General features: G+C 36.7%; 1 protein-coding gene across 2 annotated transcripts in view; it reads right to left on the bottom strand.

The window, feature by feature from the left end:
* Positions 1–19329: 19329 nt before the first annotated feature.
* The window catches only part of LOC145291160 (dipeptidase 1-like), a 227126-nt gene continuing 225691 nt past the window's right edge, over positions 19330–20764 (bottom strand). Inside the window, exon 11 of one of the 2 annotated variants that reach the window (XM_080136686.1) lies at positions 19330–20401. In XM_080136686.1, coding sequence (XP_079992812.1) covers positions 20303–20401 — 99 coding nt within the window. In that variant the 3' untranslated portion in view covers positions 19330–20302. The remainder of the gene's footprint in view (positions 20402–20764) is intronic. The other variant, XM_080136687.1, reaches the window with a different exon arrangement.

Here is a 20764-nt window from a genome sequence, read left to right as displayed (position 1 = left end):
TACATGATAACATAAAAAATTATGTGTCAATACATGATAACATAAAAAATTATGTGTCAATACATGATAACATAAAAAATTATATGTCAATACATGATTACATAAAAAATTATATGTCAATACATGATAACATAAAAAATTATATTTCAATACATGATAACATAAAAAATTATATGTCAATACATGATAACATAAAAAATTATGTCAATACATGATAACATAAAAAATTATATGTCAATACATGATAACATAAAAAATTATATGTCAATACATGATAACATAAAAAATTATATGTCAATACATGATAACATAAAAAAATATATGTCAATACATGATAACATAAAAAAATATATGTCAATACATGATAACATAAAAAATTATATGTCAATACATGATAACATAAAAAATTATATGTCAATACATGATAACATAAAAAATTATATGTCAATACATGATAACATAAAAAATTATATGTCAATACATGATAACATAAAAAATTATATGTCAATACATGATAACATTAAAAATTGTGTTAATTTTTTTTTTTTTTACATGGGGATCATCACTTATCAAGGCCCGAAAGCCACTCAGGGGTAAGGGTTATTGCGTGTACAGTAATCAATGAGATAGTATTGTACTAATCATTAGTATTTGAGATTAGATAGAGTGTCTTACTTAAGAGGGCGGTTTGTCAGGAGTTTGTTTATGTTAGACTTGAAGACGTCCAAGTTATAGTCAGGTGGGAAACAGGCAAGCAGCAGAGAGTTCCACTGGCATGTTTGCTCATGGAATCTACGTTTGGATTAAGGCACAGATAAAGAGTGGGGAAAATTATTGACAGTAGTTTCAGCCGGACGGGTGTTTCTCGTGAATGATTGGTGAGGGGTGACGAGAGATTGGAGCTCAGACGAGCACCTGCCATGGAAATAACGATAAAACAAAGACAGGCTCGCAACGTCTCTTCTGTGGGAGAGAGGTTGCAGGGAAGAGAAAAGGGCATCCCCCACTAAACCACAAAGTCTATTTTGTACTCTGTCAAGGCAGGATAGGCTGTTTTTAGCAGCTCCTGCCCAGATGTGGCAGCAGTACTCCATCCTTGGACGTACTTGGCTTTTATACAGATAGAGAATTGCATCAGTAGTGAGATATCTTCTGGTGCGGTAGAAGTATCCCACCATTTTCCCAGCGTCCCTTGCAACAGATTTGATGTACGTGTTCCATTTCAGATCAGGAGTAAAGGTCAAACCCAGAAGCTTGTCAAAACATGAAGCCTCTCCAAGACGAGAGCCATCCATTTCAATTGATGCCAGATGGGGATCAGAGCGTTGATGATGTAAAGATAGAAGCTTGGTTTTGGATGCATTAAAAGTGACCAGCCACCTCTTCCCCCATTGTACCACGCGCTCAAGATCAGAGGAGAGAAAATTAGAGAGAACTTTGTCATTTACGGCCTTTGATGTGTTTCCATAGATGGTTGTATCATCAGCATAGATGTCAACAAATGATTTAAGTATGTGTTTTGGGAGATCATTGATGTAGATCAGGAAGAGAGTTGAGCCCAGGATGGACCCCTGAGGGACTCCAGCATTAATACTGTGGGCCTCTGATTTCTGCCCATCAACCACTACTCTTCTGAGCCTATCAGAGAGAAATGATTTAATGATCGAGAAAATATTTCCAGTAATACCGTAGCTGGAAATCTTGTGAAGTAGGCCCTTATGCCATATCTTATCGAAGGCCTTCGGTATGTCAAGAGCAATTGCCCTGGAAAGGCAACCTTTGTACAGAGATTAACTAATCCTATATGATATAACTGTTAGCACATCTGCTATAGATCTTGCAGAACGGAAACCATATTGCATGTCACTAAGAAGGTTGTTTCTGTTGAAGTGGTTGACTACTTCTTTATTTAATATGGATTCCAACAACTTACTCATGACACACAGGAGATTTATTGGTCTGTACTGAGAGGGAGATGACTTATCACCTGAATTCTTAAATACAGGGCAAACTGATGAGGTTTTCCAGGGTGTTGGAAAGCACTTCTTAAGGCAACGCTTAAACAGTTTTGTAAGTATGGGGCAAGTTCTGGTTGGAGCTTTTTCAACACTATAACTGGAATGCCATCAGGGCCAGTTGCTTTACTGGAATCAAGGTTCTTGATTAGCTTGGCGACCTCATGCACAGATATTTGTATGTTGCATAGCATATTCTGTGTTATAGGAGGAAATATGGGGAGTTGATGGTACTTGTCGCATAGCGTAGAATTAGCTGCAAAGTTCCTGGCAAATAGTCTGGCCTTGTCTGATGCTGACGAGATGACCTCAGGTCCATTGATGATCGTTGGGATAGAACGCACACTTCTGTTCAAGATCCTGTTTGCTATTGCTGTTAATACATGATAACATTAAAAATGATATGTTAATACTTGATAACCTTAAAAATTATATGTTAATACATGATAACATTAAAAATTATGTATCAATCAATGATAACATTAAAAATTGTGTTAATACTTGATAACATTAAAAATTATATGTTAATACATGATAACATTGCAAATTATGTTATTACGTGATAACATTAAAAATTATGTATTAATACATGATAACATTAAAAATTATGTGTTAATACATGATAACATTAAAAATTATGTGTTAATACATGATAACATTAAAAATTATGTGTTAATACATGATAACATTAAAAATTGTGTTAATACATGATAACATTAAAAATTATGTGTTAATACATGATAACATTAAAAATTGTGTTAATACATGATAACATTAAAAATTGTGTTAATACATGATAACATTAAAAATTGTGTTTGATAACATTAAAAATTGTGTTAATACATGATAACATTAAAAATTATGTGTTAATACATGATAACATTAAAAATTATGTGTTAATACATGATAACATTAAAAATTATGTGTTAATACATGATAACATTAAAAATTATGTATTAATACATGATAACCTTAAAAATTATGTATTAATACATGATAACCTTAAAAATTATGTATTAATACATGATAACCTTAAAAATTATGTATTAATACATGATAACATTAAAAATTATGTGTTAATACATGATAACATTAAAAATTATGTATTAATACATGATAACCTTAAAAATTATGTATTAATAAATGATAACCTTAAAAATTATGTATTAATACATGATAACCTTAAAAATTATGTATTAATACATGATAACATTAAAAATTGTGTTAATACATGATAACATTAAAAATTATGTGTTAATACATGATAACCTTAAAAATTATGTATTAATACATGATAACATTAAATATTATGTATTAATTCATGATAACCTTAAAAATTATGTATTAATACATGATAATATTAAAAATTATGTGTTAATACATAACATTAAAAATTATGTGTTAATACATGATAACATTAAATATTATGTATTAATACATGATAACATTAAATATTATGTATTAATACATGATAACATTAAATATTATGTATTAATACATGATAACCTTAAAAATTATGTATTAATTCATGATAACCTTAAAAATTATGTATTAATTCATGATAACCTTAAAAATTATGTATTAATACATGATAACATTATAAATTATGTGTTAATACATGATAACATTAAAAATTATGTATTAATACATGATAACATTAAAAATTATGTGTTAATACATGATAACCTTAAAAATTATGTGTTAATACATGATAACATTAAAAATTGTGTTAATACATGATAACATTAAAAATTGTGTTAATACATGATAACATTAAAAATTATGTATTTATACATTATAACATTAAAAATTATGTATTTATACATGATAACATTAAAAATTATGTGTTAATACATGATAACATTAAAAATTATGTGTTAATACATGATAACATTAAAAATTATGTATTAATACATTATAACATTAAAAATTATGTGTTAATACATGATAACATTAAAAATTATGTGTTAATACATGATAACATTAAAAATCATTAAAAAAATTACAAATTTGCAATCATTATATTTTGTATAACGTATGCAATCGTGTAAAATAGATAGTAATCTAAAAAAAAAAAAAAATGACCTTTACAAAAAATAAGTAAATTAGAATAAACTAATATAAATGAATCCTAATTTATTGATCAGAATTTGAATTATTTTTCATTTTAAAAAGAATCCTTGACTTAGAAATGAATTTTGGAAATTTAAAAAAAAAAAAAGAAATGGCTTCTAACTTGAGCAAAAGCGTCATATTTTCCATAAATCTCAATTTACAGCTGTTGTCATCCTGTGTTCATTTAGGAATGTAATTCAGTTTTATTCAACGCGAAATCTAATAGGATTTATTTGGGAAAGATATAGATGGGAGTGGATCTTCCTGGGGTGGGGGTGATCAGAAACTTAATCCGCATTTATGCACTTTTTTCCTAATTTACTATAAATATTTTAACTGAATGAATTATCCTAACAGCTGCTCGTTTATAAAATAAATGCTGCGAAGTCGTACTTGAATGAATTAAATAAATTGCAGCTTTCAAAAAAAAAATGTGAGACAACAAATATGAATTAATTGCGTTTGTGGAAAATGTCATGTAAAAATGATCGAATGAATGATTGGTATCGCTGCTCTTTTTAAAATTGAAACATGAACAATCGTAGCAATGATTGATAGGGATTTCTGCTGTATTAAAAATAAAAAAAGAAAACAAATCAGATAAATAATGAATGATTGCAATGTCCACTCCTAACATTGGAATTTTAAAATTTTTCAAAAAATTTATAATCAAGTGAAGACTTGGTTTTCTCTAAAAAAAAAAAATAAAAATAATGGAAAATATCCTAATTGAATGCATAATTGAAATTTTCTAACACAAAATTTGTTTTGTAAAATCGTAACCATGACTTGTTAAAGTTTGTTGCTCGTGCAAAGATTATTGGAATTCTCTTCAAAATCTTATTTCTAAAGGAATGAATGATCGTATGTGAAATTGTTTGAATGCATATCAAAACGAATTATTGGAATTACGACTTAAAAAAAAAAAATTCTGAACAATTGTATGATCATAATTTTCAATCATTAAAAAGTGACGTAAAATTTCAACAGATTGAATGGTCCGAGATACACCTGCTTTCACCCAGGTATCATCTATGCCTGAGTTGTTTTTGGAGGCACCAAGCGCTCTGAGGGCGGCTACAATGACATGCAGCTCACCCAGTCTGGGAACAACCATTTATTTCAAATCAGGTCTAGCATCTAGGAGCTGCACCACCTTCTCATATAGAGCCATGTCAGAAGTAATGACCGTGGAGTTATCTTCCCCAACTGCGAACATCCTCAGCTGATTTGCACAGTTAACAGAGTTGATCACTTGTGTGCCACCTCAGGGAGTAGTGGCAAGGCTCCAACCTGTGTCAAGGGAAGGCTTTCAGACAGCAGTGAGTTGTATCCTGCCCAGCCTGGAATCTTGCTGGAAGTTTCTCAGGGTTTCATTCTGGATAAAGCAGATGCAACAACCCATCCAAGCTGTGTCAGCTGATAGGATTCTGAAATCCCCTGGCTGATGGCAAACTGTTCTGACCTCTTGGTAGCCTGTGGTTTTGGCTTGTCACAGTGAAGCATGTCTACATGGTAGGGTGTGACTGATAAACTCTTTGCATCACCTATGATCAGAGGTTCTGCAACAGGTTCTTTAGAAGGATCAACTTTCTGGTACACTGCCGCAATGGTTCCATGGGTATCCAGGAGTATCCTCTGCAAAATCTGTGTTATCTACTGCAAAAAACACAAAGGTCCCCTTCTTCAGGAATGGTGGTACTTAGAGTCCTTGGTATGCTCTGGTGTTTTCAACATCATTTGCCAGAGCAGTTTCTATGAGAAGGATGTGAAACAGTGTAATGATAAACATTTGAGAAGATCTATCAGCTTCTTGTTGCATGTGTCATGGTGGACAGCCAGTCCCAGAACCTGAGAGTTCTCTCGTGCACAGGGTGACTTGAATGATGCTGATTCACTGCTTGGCTTGTACTTTGCCTGTTTACTGGATTTGAACCTATACATGGATGTGTGTTTTTGTAATAATTTCTGCAATAAATATCAGCCACAGTTTGGTTATTTTGGATCCATGTATGGAGGCTTGGAGTAGCAATACAAAAACTACAATTTCTAAAAGTATCAGAGGTAAATTAACAATTTTAATTAGTGACATAAAGCAAGATTTTTTTAGGAACGGCTCGAATATAAATTTATAAATTATATATACTTTTAATTACAAAGATATTACAATAAAACAACCACACCAATTAGTTTGGACCCAGTTATGCATCTAAAAGTTAATGTTAAAAATGTTGTTGCTTTATAACTACCACTATTTGCTTCCTTAACACTGAAAATGTAAGTTTAGCAGTTAAAATCAGTGTTGCAGCTTATTTAGAGGCCGAGATAATACAAAACATACATTTTATGGCCGCCATTTTCTAAATTCCAATATGGCCGCCATATGCACATCTGGGCAAATGCAAACATTGATTTTCTGATTCCTTAGACAATAAACTTTCTAAAAATGTATAGTTTTGCAAATCTTCAAAAACTGTCCATCAAATTATATAATGAAGCTGACTAATAGGAAGGTATTTGAAAGAAATTCTATTTAGATAAAAAATTTAATAATTTTATGGGTGTTTACCAAGTCAGCTGTTCGATCTAATTTCCAAAAAAAGGAAAGATGTACAGATGTTCTGAGGGAAAGTATTTGTTTGATTGCATGTCTCTAAATGCTCTGTAGTAGGTCAATGTTCAGTGTGGGTTCCAAACTGATGATACGAATTCTAAGTGTGGTCCCGCCATAACTCCCTCTGTCGTCCTAAAAAATGACTTGTATCAGAGAGTATCGTGTACTTCTAGAAAACAACGAGTCGCCCATACAGCTCTGTCCCATCACCGCAATGTTCCATCCCTGCACCTGTTTTTCAAATACTTGAATGGAATGTGCTCTGATGAACTCCAAGTACTTCCGCTCCATCAATGCATATACTTCTAACCAACCTGATAAGCAACAAAATCCCCCTCCTTCACTATCGAGACTCTTAGAAGCCAAGAAGTCTTCTATTCTAATAGTTTCTTCCCTCAGACTGCTACACTTTGGAATTACCGCCCAGTTTCTTACTTTTCTGACTTTACATTTAAACTCGTGCATATCAGTAATGTAAAAAGACCTCTCACTATTCAACTTGCCACGGTCCCCTGTTAGATATGATCTCAAATAGTAGCTCCTTGCATCCAATAAAAAAAAATACTTGTATAGAGTATTAAATAGATGAAGAATGGTTAAGATTTTGATTGGTGATACCAAAACACCCTTAATCTTTGTGACAATTTTAGAGATGCACTTTGTCCAATGTTGATAGCAATGTTAAGCACAGTTGAAATTAAAGAACGTAGCTAGAAACAAACTTGAAGGTTACTGAAAACCATTAGGGTGAGAAGAAGGAGGAGGAGGAGAAGTGGTTTACTGATTCGAACCATTAAATATGTTTCCAAAATCTCAAGTACATCCTAAAATGGAATCCTGTTGCCACATCCGGGCAGGAGCTACTCACTGCATCCTATCTTGCCTTTATAGAGTTCAAAACCGGCTTTGAAACCTTTTTCTCTTTCCTGCAACCTCTTTCACACAGCCTGTCTCTACTCTATCATTATTTTCATGCTCATCTGAGCTCCAATCCATGCATTCCCCCTTACTAAACTTTAAAAAAAAAGAAAAAGCACTCAACTAGCTACAATCACTATCAACAATTTTCTCCACTCTCTATATGTGCCTAAATATAAATTCAGATTCCATGAACAAAGTTTCTCTCCTAGAACTGCCCACTTGTGGAACACTATTTCACTAGCCTTTTTTTTTCCAGCCAATTAAAATGTGGTAGCTTTCAAGTCCAATGTAAACAAGTTCTTAAATAATCAAATTCTACCCAATCTACACCATTAACGATTACTAAACTACCACCTTACATTCATTAATCCTTATCCGCGAGTGGCTTTCAAGACACCCTTAATCTTTGTGACAATTTTAGAGAAGCACTTTGTCCAATACTTCCATGTAAAAAAAAAAAAAAAAAATCTCTCCAAGAAGTTTTTTTTTTTTTACACAGGCATCACCACATTATCAAGGCCAATAGGCCACTCAAGGATAAGGGTTAAAGAGTGTACAGTAGAAATTGGACAATATAGTATTAGTAATGAAAATTCTGTAAATTTGTTAACTTATATGGAACGGCTCATCAAGAACTTATTTACTTTAGACTTGAACACAACCATATTGTAGTCAGCCGGAAAGCAGGAAAACGGAAGACAATTCCTCAGGCCTGCAGTTCTAAGAAAGAAGCTTTGTTCATGGAATCTACGTTTTGGTTTAGGTACAGATAAAGAGTGGGGGGAATTATTGATAGTGTTTTCAGCTGGACAAGTGTTTCTTGTGAAAGTTTGGCAAGGGGGGATCATAGATTGAAGCTCAGTCGAACACTTTCCATGAAAATAACGATACATCAAACTCGCAACATCTCTTCTGTGAGATAGAGGTTGCAGGGAAGAGAAAAGGACATCTCCTACGAGGCTACAAAGTCTATTTTGAACTCTTATCAAGGCAGGACAAGTTAGTTCTAGTGGAGAATACATCAAAAAAGTTTTATAGGAATTATATTTTCAATAACCCCAATTATATTTGACAAGAAGAAAAATAGTATTTTTATCACTCCTCCTTCCTCAATAACATATGCTTTCCATTGTCCTCCAAAACTGCTAGATGGAGATGAAAAATGAAAAAGCAGTGAGTTACAGTTTTCTGTGATCAATTTGTTATTTGTTTTCCTCAAAACGCAATGCTTGTCTATAAGCCAAACATATATGGAATGCTACACATTATGACGTATTTTACATTTTAATTTGTTTTAAAAAAACAAACATGCAATTGTTTTTTAAAATGTACACATTTTAAATGGGTGGAAGAATAACTAATTTTCACATTTTATTAATAACCAAAGACGGACGAAGCTAATCCTAAAATTTATTGCTTTCCGAAAAAAAAAAAAAATATTTATTAATATATGTATATTAGTACATGCAACCCTACCCCACTCCTCAAAATATGTAGAATGTAGATTAAAAAATTCTTTTTTATAAATTAGTGAGCTCATTTTCATGCTTTATTGAAAGGTCATTATCAATGGACCAGAGGTTATCTCGTCAGCGTCAGACAAGGCCAAACTATTTGCAAAGAACTTTGCAGCTAATTCTACCGTATGCGACGAAGGCCATCAACTCCCCATATTTCCTCCTATAACACAGAACAAGCTAGGTAATATACAAATATCCGTGCATGAGGTCGCCAAGCTAATAAAAAACCTAGATTCCAGTAAAGCAACTGGCCCTGATGGCATCCCAATTATAGTGTTAAAAAAGCTTCAACCAGAACTTTCTCCCATACTTACGAAACTATTTAAGCGCTGCCTTAAGGAGAAGTGCTTTCCGACCCCCTGGAAGACCTCATCAGTTTGCCCTGTATTTAAGAATTCAGGTGATAAGTCATCTCCCTCTCAATACAGACCAATAAGTCTTCTCTGTGTTATGAGTAAGTTACTGGAATCAATATTAAATAGAGAAATAGTCAACCACCTCAGCAGAAACAACCTTCTTAGTGACACACAATATGGTTTCCGCTCTGCAAGATCTACCGCAGATGTGCTGATGGTTATATCCCACAGGATTAGTGAATCTCTTGACAAAGGCTTCCTTTCTAGGGCAATTGCTCTTGACATATCAAAGGCCTTTGACAAAGTATGGCATAAGGGTCTACTTCACAAGATTTCCAGCTACGGTATAACTGGAAATGTTTTCTCAATCATTAAATCATTTCTCTCCGATAGGCTCATAAGAGTAGTTGTAGATGGACAAAAATCGGAGGCCTGCAATATAAATGCTGGAGTCCCTCAGGGGTCAATCCTCGGCCCAACTCTCTTCCTGATCTACATCAATGACCTCCCTAAACACATACTTAAATCATTCGTTGACATCTATGCTGATGACACGACCATTTACGGCAACACATCAAAGGCTGTAAATGACGAAGTTCTCTCTGATTCTCTCTCCTCTGATCTCGAGCGCGTGGTTCAGTGGGGGAAGATGTGGCTAGTTACCTTTAATGCATCTAAAACCAAACTCCTATCCTTACATCATCAACGCTCTGATCCCCAGCTGGCATCAATTGTGATGGATGGCTCTCGTCTGGGTGAGGCCCCGTGTTTTGACAAGCTTCTGGGTTTGACCTTTACTCCTGATCTGAAATGGAACACGTACATCAAGTCTGTTGCCAAGGTCGCAGGAAAGATGGTGGGATCCTTCTACCGCTCCAGAAGATATCTCACTACTGATTCAATTCTCTATCTATATAAAAGCCAAGTACGGCCAAGGATGGAATACTGTTGCCATATCTGGGCAGGAGCTGCCAAAAACAGCCTATCATGCCTTGACAGAGTACAAAATAGACTTCGTGGTTTAGTGGGGGATGCCCTTTTCTCTACCCTGCAACCCCTCTCCCACAGAAGAGACGTTGCGAGCCTATCCTTGTTTTATCGTTATTTTCATGGCAGGTGCTCGTCTGAATTCCAATCCCTGGTCCCCCCTCGCCAAACTTTCACGAAAATCACCCGTCTAGCTGAATCCACTGTGAAAAATGTCCCCCACTCTATATCTGTGCCTAAATCAAAACGCGGATTTCATGAGCAAAGCTTCTTTCTTAGAACTGCACGCCTGTGGAACTCTGTTCCGTCTGCCTGCTTCCCTCCGGACTACAACTTGGATTTCTTCAAGTCTAATGTTAACAAATTCCTAATGAACCGCCCCCCTAATTAAACACTTCATAAAATCTCCTCACTAACGTGATGTACTTGCAATAACCCTTATCCCTGAGTGGCTTCCGGGCCTTGATAAGTGGTGATCACTGTGTAAAAAAAAAAAAAAAAAAGGTCGAGGAGTATGGAAAGACCAAGGTGGGAAAACACCATCCATACCTCCACTAGAAGGCAACAACCGTTATCTATGAAAAATCAATATTAAACAGTTGTAATGCAAAAAGTTATTGGAAGTGGCAAACAGTGCTGGAAATCTGGGGAGATTTGTTGTCACTTGTTTTCATTGATGAGCGATCACTGACACCGATTCTTGTATGAATTTCGGGGATTTATCAGAAAAACCAACAAAGATGGCCACCGTATTCTTCATGTGGCAGCGGCCATCTTTGTTGGCATAGGCCTTGTGAAAAATATGTATTTCATATAAAAAAAAGAAGAGTATGTAAAACTACTTAAGAAAACAAGGCCGATAGCCATTAGTCGCATGCTCTCATGTAATGAATGAATGCGTGAATGTAGGATTGACATGAAATTCTTTTACTAAAATGACCGAAACAATGGCTGAAATGACTTAAATAAATAAAAATTAAATGACTTAGAATGACTTTAATGAACTTAAGGATTAATTGAATGACCTTAAGAATGATTTGAATACTTAAAAAATAACTGGAATCCTTCAAAAACAACTTGAATGATCTGGAGAATGACTTGAATGGCTTTGAGACTAACTGGTTGTAAAGTGGGTGATCATTTTACATTAAATTAATACAGAAAAGTGATCCCCCACTTTATATCACAATAAGTACAGCATGTAGTAAGAACAGACACTACACTTTGATCTTGTTTATATATTTTATTGCTTTTAAAATTTTGTAAATACAATTAAGTAAAAAAACAAAAGATTTTCAAACAACAAAATTAGACACAAGGCCCTACAAGAAATTGGGCATGGGAAGGGTTCAGGGTCTTTGTGACTAAAGTGATTAAAAAGTAATAAATGTAGACTTTGGAGTCTTACTCTTGACTGGCAACATTTACCAAAATACCTCATTCACTCTATGGATCTTAAACTAACTAATAAATCCCCAGCGTTTAAGAATCAAAACCATATTTACAATTTATAAACAGTTGCCTGTGTGTTTGTGTATGCATTTTTTTTTTTTTTTTTTTTTTAATTTTTTTTTTTTTTAAATATATTAATTGTGTGTGTGTGTGCATGTGTGAAAAAATAAAGTTCAATTTCATTGGTAAATAAAAAAGTTTTGGAATTAAGAAAAGGATTGCTTGTGGAGAGGGGAAAACTAATTAAAAGTGTTCATATCAAAAACAAAAAATAAATCCTACTGGGTTGTTAGTGAGACCCCCCTGTACTAATCTAGGTGACTAGACCCCCCACTGTTTTCTGGGGAACCGAAAACAAGCAGGGCGATCCCTAATGGGGGATTGGGGAAAATATCTTAATGGCAGTGGGAGAAAACAAAGCAACGGGTGGAGGGGGGTTTGAAGGTGACCTCTGAGTAGGGGAGTGACCGGGGATGTTGAAAAAGCAAGGATGTGGCACAAAGGGGATGGGCAGACTCAGAGGTTTTCTAGTACCAAAAAATAAAATCAGGAACAGGATCTCATTTATACCACCAGTCATGAGTCTTAAGTTTTTCTTAGCTAGAACCTAAGCGGGATGGGTTCCGAAGGCCCCAGCACCGCCCGTGCCATGCTTAAGGAGGGAACACGTATTGAAACTTGGCTCCTCGACGGATGCACAAACTAGTGCTGTGCACCCACCTTTTGTCAAATTCCACTCTAGGCAACCTCCTCCAATCGCATCTGATCTTTACTTTAAGCAGATGTTTAAAGTAAACGATCAGATCCCGATCCGGAACAGATGTCCCTTCGCGGACCAACTTGAGGCGCGTGATCCAAATCACCATGCGCGCTACTGCCAGGATCGCCAGGACAACCATTTTTTCCTCCCTGGGGAACGGCGGCTCTATGTTGTACACAAAATAACGTTCGTCGAGATCGAGCGGACATTCGGCATTGCGAGCCGTTACCCCCTCGACGTACTCCAATAAGGGCTGGATCTGGCTGCACCTAAAAAACGCGTGCCTGATCGTTTCGGGCTCGCGTTCGTCACAGCGCGGACAGAAGCCCCTCGTATGTTCTTTATACCGGCAGAGTTCGTCGAGAAGGGGCAGCGCGTTACGGACCAGTCGCCAGGTGAGGGAAAATTCCGAGTTGTTCAGAATCTCCCGTCCCGGCGCCCAACTCCAATGAGAACGGACAACCTCCATCGACCATCCCATCCGCCTACAAAGTGGATCCTTCGCGGTTCCCTTCACTAGCTCCCGATATAGTTTCTTCCTTGGCTGATCGAGGACACTGGTCCCCGGCAAAGCTCTAAGAGCGGTCAGGCATTCGGAGAAGAACTTAGACTCCCCCCTCGGTCTACGACGACCTTCTACCGAGGGATTGGGTTTGAGATTGGGAAACGAGTTCTCAACTACAGGGACCCAAGGAGCGTCTTCTTCAAGCGAACGACCCAGGAAAGTCAATCTCTCGGCATTTCTATGACACAAGAGACTGGGCTAACCCAGGCCTCCCTCGCTCGGACTCTGGACACAGACCTCTCTGCAGACATAATGCTTACCATCGTTCCACAATAGTGAATCGAGGCGCCCTTGCAAGCGGGTTAGTCGTTCTGCAGGGAGAGGAAGTACAGACAATCGGTAAAGGATGAGCGGAAAGACGTATGTAGCACATGCCTCCGCCCGACCCTTCAAGGACAATTTCCTTCCAATCCAAGTCTTCACCGACGATTTGACCTTGCCATATACTTCCGACCAATTCTTTTCCAGCTGAAGTCCCGGTCCAAACCAGACACCGAGAATACGGACCGGTCCATCGGTCCAGCTGAAAATATCTGGAAGCAAGTTTACCCCGGTCCAGGCCCCCAACCGCAGGCCGACAGACTTGCTGCGGTTGAAGATGGCCCCTGTGACTTCTTCGTATCGAGCGAGTGCCTCGACCACCGCTTGAACGTCCGTGTGGCAAGACACGAACACAGTGACGTCATCAGCAAACGTGGAAACCCTGGCTCGTGTGCCTCCAGGAAGGGCTATTCTGCGCAGGACTGGTGCAGCCGCCTCGTCCCTTAACTTGCGAAGGAGGGGTTCCAACGCCAGGACATACAACAGAGGCGACAGCGGACAACCCTGATGCACCGACCAAGAGACAGCGAATGACTCCGACAGCTTACCGTTGATCTGCACCGCTACCGTCGACCTATCATACAGGACAAAGATCCACTTGCGGAAGTACAGATTAAATCCGGCGGCCTCTAGAACAGCTCCCAGGAACCGATGGTCGACCCTATCGAATGCCTTGGACTGATCTAAACTGATCAGCGCGGCTTTGGCGTCGTCTTCTGTCCCCTCTATGATCGAGCGTATCAAATGCAAATTGTCTTGAATCGATCTCCCCTTCACAGCATAAGTCTGGTCCGGTTCGATCAAGTCAGTGATGACAACCTGCAAACGATTCGCAAGAATCTTTGCCAAAATCTTTAACTCTGTGTTTAGCAGAGTCAAGGGCCTAAAATCGTCGAAATTTTCCACCCCACCATGCCGTTGACCTTTCCTCAGCAATGTGATCACTCCCTTGGTCACCTGTCCAGGGATGGAACCCTGAGCAAACCAATGGTTGAACATATCCTTCAGAATAGGGACCAACATGGGCGACAGCCTTAAGTAGAACTCGTAGGGTAAACCATCAAGCCCCGGGGATTTGTTGTAGCCGACCTGCTTCAACGCAGTAATGACCTCATGTTCAGTAACAAGACCATCACAGCTAGCTGCCTGAGCTGCCGTGAGGCGGGGCGAGTCAGCCAAATAGCTGCCAAACTCCTTGACCCTCAGTCCGGGTAGTTGGGTGAAGCGCTCCGATAGATGCTCCCGAAACACCTCGCAGATCTCCCGAGTCGAAACTAGGGCGTGTCCTTCCAGGTTATGTACTTTACGAATGTACCCGTCAGAACCGCGCCTTAAAACAGCCTTACGCTCAACAGCGTCAACATTCACAGCCTCGTTGGAAACTTTTATTAATCTAGCCCTAACTACTTGACCTTCATACCGCTCGCTAGCCAAGCGGCTGAGGTCTTGTTTAGCTAGTGCTACCTCTAGGGGGGTCCCCCCCCTCCACCGCCCGGGTCAGCTTATCCTCTAAGCGCTTCTTTGCCTTAGCCTTATCTAACGTGAGGCGTTGGCTGTATTGGATAGAGAAGGCTAAGAAAGGCATAAAAAGGTAAGAACAGCATCTATTAACAACTGACCTTTGATCTTAACCAAAAAGGCCAAGCACAAAAGTGTTACGGACAGACCGACAGAGTGACTTATAGAGTTGCTTCCACGCAACTAAAAAAAGAAATGAGCCAGGTAGGTATAAGTCATTTTTATTAGCTATGTTAACATTTATTTAATGAATTGTTAGCTTCTCTGCTAAATCCCCACAATTTCTATTGAGTAAATAATCCTCAAATATTACATATTAATAATAATTAATGTTGGATATTAGTGGATATATGTCAACTAGTAGATATATTAGTTAAAATTTATTAAACAGATGTGAGCCATAATCTCACTGCCGATGCAATCCTCTATCCATATAAAAGAAAAATATGCCCTAAAATAGATTGCTGTTGCTACATCTTGGAAGGGGGCTGCTGGGAGCATCGTTTTTTGCCTTGACAGGGGTTCCAAACTGGCAGATGATGTCCTTTTCTCCTTCCTATGCCCTCGTTCTAATATAAAATACATTGCGAGTCTATATCTGCTCTATCATTATTTTCATAACAGGTACTCGACTGAGCTCCAATCTATGCTCCACTGCAAAACTTTCGCAACAAGTACTCATCTTCTACAGCCTCCATTCTCTATTTGTTGTCCAATCTAAACACAGATTCCATAAACAAAGCTTCTTTCCTAGAACTACCCGCCAGTGTGGCTGCTTTCCAGTTGACTACAACAAGGCTGTTTTCAAGTCCAATGTAAATGAATTCTTGTTAAGCTGCCTCCTTAAATAATCCAATTCTATTCAATAACTACCACTACTGATCATTTATTTGTTGTCTCACTGACCGCATTACACTCATTAAGCCTTATACTTGAGTGGCCTTCAAGCCTTAGTAAGTGGTGACTCCCTTGTAAATAAAAAACGGGATCTATTGAGCAAACAATAACAATCACTTATTACAGAATATTGGTAATCACTAATTATATCAGACTTTTTGAGTTATTTAATGCCATAAAGATTACTTACGAACAATTAATTGAACAAAAGTTGCTATTTTTATCCATAGTCGGAGGGCGGGGGAGGCTAAATATAATCTTTATTAAAACACTCCAAACAAGGCATATTGCCACTTGAGCGTAAGGAGCTACTATTTGAGATTGTGTCTAACAGGATATTGTGGAGAATTGAATAGCAAAATGTCTGTTCACAATGCATTTACACTTTTGCATGTCAGTACAGTCAAGTAAGCAGGAAACAGGGAGGGAATTCCAAGGTCTAGCAGTGTGAGGAAAGAAACTATTCGAGTAGAAGGCTTTCTGGCATCAATGAACATCAACAGTGAAGGGGTGGAATTTTGCTGTCTGTCCGGTTGATCGGGAATATGCATGTCGTTGAGGAGGCACAAGTGTTGTAAGTTCATCATTAAAATACTTGGAAAACAGGCACAAGGATACAACATTTCAGCGATGGGATAGGGGTGTAAGGTTAATTTTAGATTTGAGACTGTTTTTTGGAAGCTGTCTAAGAGTGAGAGATTAGTGGTAGATGCACTAGACTAGATGCGGCAACAATGCTGCGTGCATGAACGAATGGTTTGTAGAGGGATACGATAATCTCAGGTGTGAGTAATTTTCTAGTATGGTAGAATGAACCCACCTTTGCAGCAGCCTTGGCAATGTCGTCAATGAGTTCATACTGTTGAATGTTGGATTCCCGGATAGTGCTGGATGACCCGCTGGAATGGAGAGGCAAGGTGTGATATGTTCAAATGTTATTGAATATAAACGGTTCAGTTTTCGACGGCAGAAGAGAAATGGTTGAAACAATGGAATGTTTGCAGTTAGATATTCCAAGAAAATAGGGCTTATTCGAACATTAGTGTATAGAGCCCTCTTTGAACACACTTGAACACTGACTGTCAAAGACATTTTCATTTATAATGGTTACCCGGAGAGATTTGATTAATTATACTATTAATAATCAAGTAAAAAAAAAAATACAATTCTCTTACAGCCATCGGTTCGTCCAAGTGTCCTGTCTATTTAAAACTGCCTTGGATTGGAGTTGCTGGTCAGTGTTTGGACAGACGGAATATTAAATCTGTAATAAATACTTTCCTATCTGTTACGTTTGGTTTTTCGTGTGAAATCTGCATTCCCCCTAATCACAAAGAATAGTTTGCCCTACATCAGTGTTATTTATGAATTCAATAGCCAGTGTATTCCTGCAGAAATTAGATGAGGCAAGCCATGTCGCTGCCACCCCTCTTTCACCTTAGAATCTGCCATTTGCCAACACCTAACCAAAAATTCAGCTTGTGCTAATGCACATAAAATCTTACACTGGCTGACTTTCAAAAGCATGGCTCAGCAGTTGCATACAAAGTTTGGAAAAGTTTGATTAAGTAATAGCTAGGGTTATGACAACAGCATATTCTTTTCCTTGTTTTGACTCTCAGGTATATATCCATTGATATCTGCGCAAGGTTCACATCTCAAGCCATATTTCTTGTCATATACATACGCGCGCACAAACATACGTACATATATTCACGTTCACACTCATATTCACGTGCATATACATATACGCACAACGTCACTTCCCCTTTGAAGGAAATCCACACATGCGCAAAAGATCACGAGAAACAACTATAAAAGCAAGCGACAAGCTGTTTTCTACCCTTTTTCGACTCACCTTCCGAGCCGAGTGGTCGGCGGACCAGCCACCTCCCTTGCGACGCCTGCGCGCCTCACGTCACCTGCTACTATGTGGGGCAAAAAGCTAACAGACAGTACATACACTTTATACGCTTTCTCTCTCCATGAACTGGATTGACTTTCTCACTCTTTTTCCCCCTTTTGCTTTGGTCCATCAACCAGACAACTCTTCTACAACTTGTGCCGGAGAATACCTCTGCGTAGCTGACTGCTAACATGGCGCACGGCTTAACTGATGTCAACCCTCTCTCTCTTTCTACATGCCGGACTGCCATTTCTCGTTTCTCTACGCCATTTCCTTTTCTTCCCACACGCGAACAAACGTTGGTGACCTGAACGTGAGATGAACACGCATTTCCTTTTCTTTCTATACCACCAGTCCCGCAACAAACGATGGTGACACCCGAACGCGGACATGAACACGTGTTACACCTAAAACATTCATTCTTCAACAGAAAATAAACATGTTTATTTTATCCAGCAAATGAGTTTTGTTTCCTTCATTCCATTATATTCTTTTGTAGTGAGTTAGGATATTTATATCCTGGTCCGCAACAGATTTCTTATGTTTTTATGCAGAATGATGTGGTTCTCCGTGGATTAACTGTGTTGAATATATACTTGAAAGTCAAAACAGTGAAAAGAATATGCTGTTGTCCTAGTAATCACAAACGAATAATGGCTGCACATGTACTTGTGATCCACAAATGCAGAGACAACCAGAAGACGACTGATCCTGGTGATGGCTCCTCTTGCTAAGGATGATAATGTGTGAAATTAAACTCAATTTTTTTTCTTTTTTAATTTTCGATAAATAAAAATCTGTTGCAAAAAATGTTTTGTCATGAAGAAGAAAGGTGCATTTTAACTAGCCTGTGCATGGTATGGAGAGAAACTTTTGGTTTTGAAGGAATTATTGGTTGTTTTTATTTTATAAATAAGTCTTTGCGAATACAGGGTGACCCACAAAAGCTAAATGGAGACCATCTAGAACAGAGAAAAAAGGCCAAAGACCCTTGTGTTTTGATGTGATGTTTTGAATATAATAAACTAGTTGTGACCAAAGTTTCATTTCATTCGGACACTAAGAAACGGGGCCTAATTAGAGTTGGGCCGGTTTTTTTTGGGTCACCCTGTATAACGATATGAGAAAATCGTATGCCATTTTAAGAATTATTTAAAATATAATTAAAAAATATATTGACTGAATTTAATGTTGAATTTTTTTCTGAAAGGCTTATTGACTTATAATCGAAAATGATTGATTAATCCATGACCCGAACGCACACAAAAAAATTAATTTGATTTGTAAAGATGTAAAAAATATTTCTGTAGAAATCAGTTGAAAAAAAAAAGAAATTGAAAAACATTTTTTCTATATAAATTTAGATACAAAAAAAAAAAAAATCCGCCATATTTATTTATTTCGTTGTTAAAATTAAAAGTGGGTATTTTGAACTGGATTTCAGCCATTCAGCTTTACTCTATAATTTAAAGTTTGGAATTTTTATTTATTTATTTATTTTTTAAAAGGTGAAATAAAAGTCCGAAACAAAACCGTATTTAGTTCAAAACTTTTCGTTTTTTTTTTTTTTTTTAAATTTTTTATTTATTTATTTATTTTTTTTGTTCTTTAGAAATTGAAATGGGAATGGAAGTAAAAGGTCTCTCTGTATTATTTTGAATCATCCATTTTTTTTTTTATGTTGGTACTCATTTAGAATTACATATAAAAATCTTTATCATGTGCATACTCGTCGCGGAACAAAGATGTCATATACCAAAAATCACGTAAATTGATTAAGTATTTTTTTTAACTAAGAAAATCAAAAGTTGGGATTTTTAATAACATTAATACTAAATGTATTCCTTAGGAGGCTGATTTTGATCTCTGTAGTTCGAATTGAGTTGTTTCTGTATTTATACATCATGCCTAGGACTGTTATAACAGAATATTCTTTTGACTCTTAAGTATATATCTGACACTATAAGACACAGTCCACACACAACCGAGAACCACATCAGTCTATATAAAAACGTAAGATATTGATGGATATATACTCAAGAGTCAAAACAAGGAAAAGAATATGCTGTTGTCACAGCCCTAGTCATGACCTATCAAAAATCCAACGTCTTTAGTCTTAAAATTTGATTTTCTGAGTTTAAGAAAAAAATTAACAAAACTGATTGATTAATTAATGTGATTTTTGGAATATGATATATTCGTTCCATAACGAGTGTGTACAACACAAACATTTTTCTGTACTTTTTTTTTTTTTTTTTAAATAAGTGTAATTCTAAATAAGCACCATAATGTTTTATTACTTTTTTTATTTTTTTTATTTTTATTTTTTTTTTAAATTACTCTGTTTAAGCGTCGTTAAATTGCTGTAAAACTTGATGAACAATTTGTGTTTCTGTCTTCGTTTCTTGGGATGAAACTTTCGTCTGGTGGCACTGATGACATCTCGTCTCGAACCTGCACGAAAGAAAAAATATCAAATTAATCGACAGGCTGAATAAAAAATATATATACGAAACCTCAATTTATATATTAAAACAAAACGCATCTTCATGAATTCTCAATACGAGATAGCAATCTGCCATCATATTGTTTTCTAAGTTTATATCAATAACACGCAGTAAATATGAGTTTATTAACATCCTACGAAAATAGTGTCTGTTGTATTTTAAATATAGAACTAACCCACATGGTATAAATTAATAAATACTAACAAATACTCTTAAAGTAATATTGTGCTACATAGTTCAATTATATGGAAAAATGCGCGCATGAAAAGTAATATTCTTAAGATTTTATTAAACCTGGAAAAGTAAAGGA

Source organism: Euprymna scolopes, chromosome 12, assembly GCF_053919585.1.
Source record: "Euprymna scolopes isolate OS-2025 chromosome 12, ASM5391958v1, whole genome shotgun sequence".
NCBI lineage: Eukaryota > Metazoa > Mollusca > Cephalopoda > Sepiida > Sepiolidae > Euprymna > Euprymna scolopes.
Note: the sequence above shows the minus strand (reverse complement) of the source record. Positions and strands in the feature narration are given on the sequence as shown.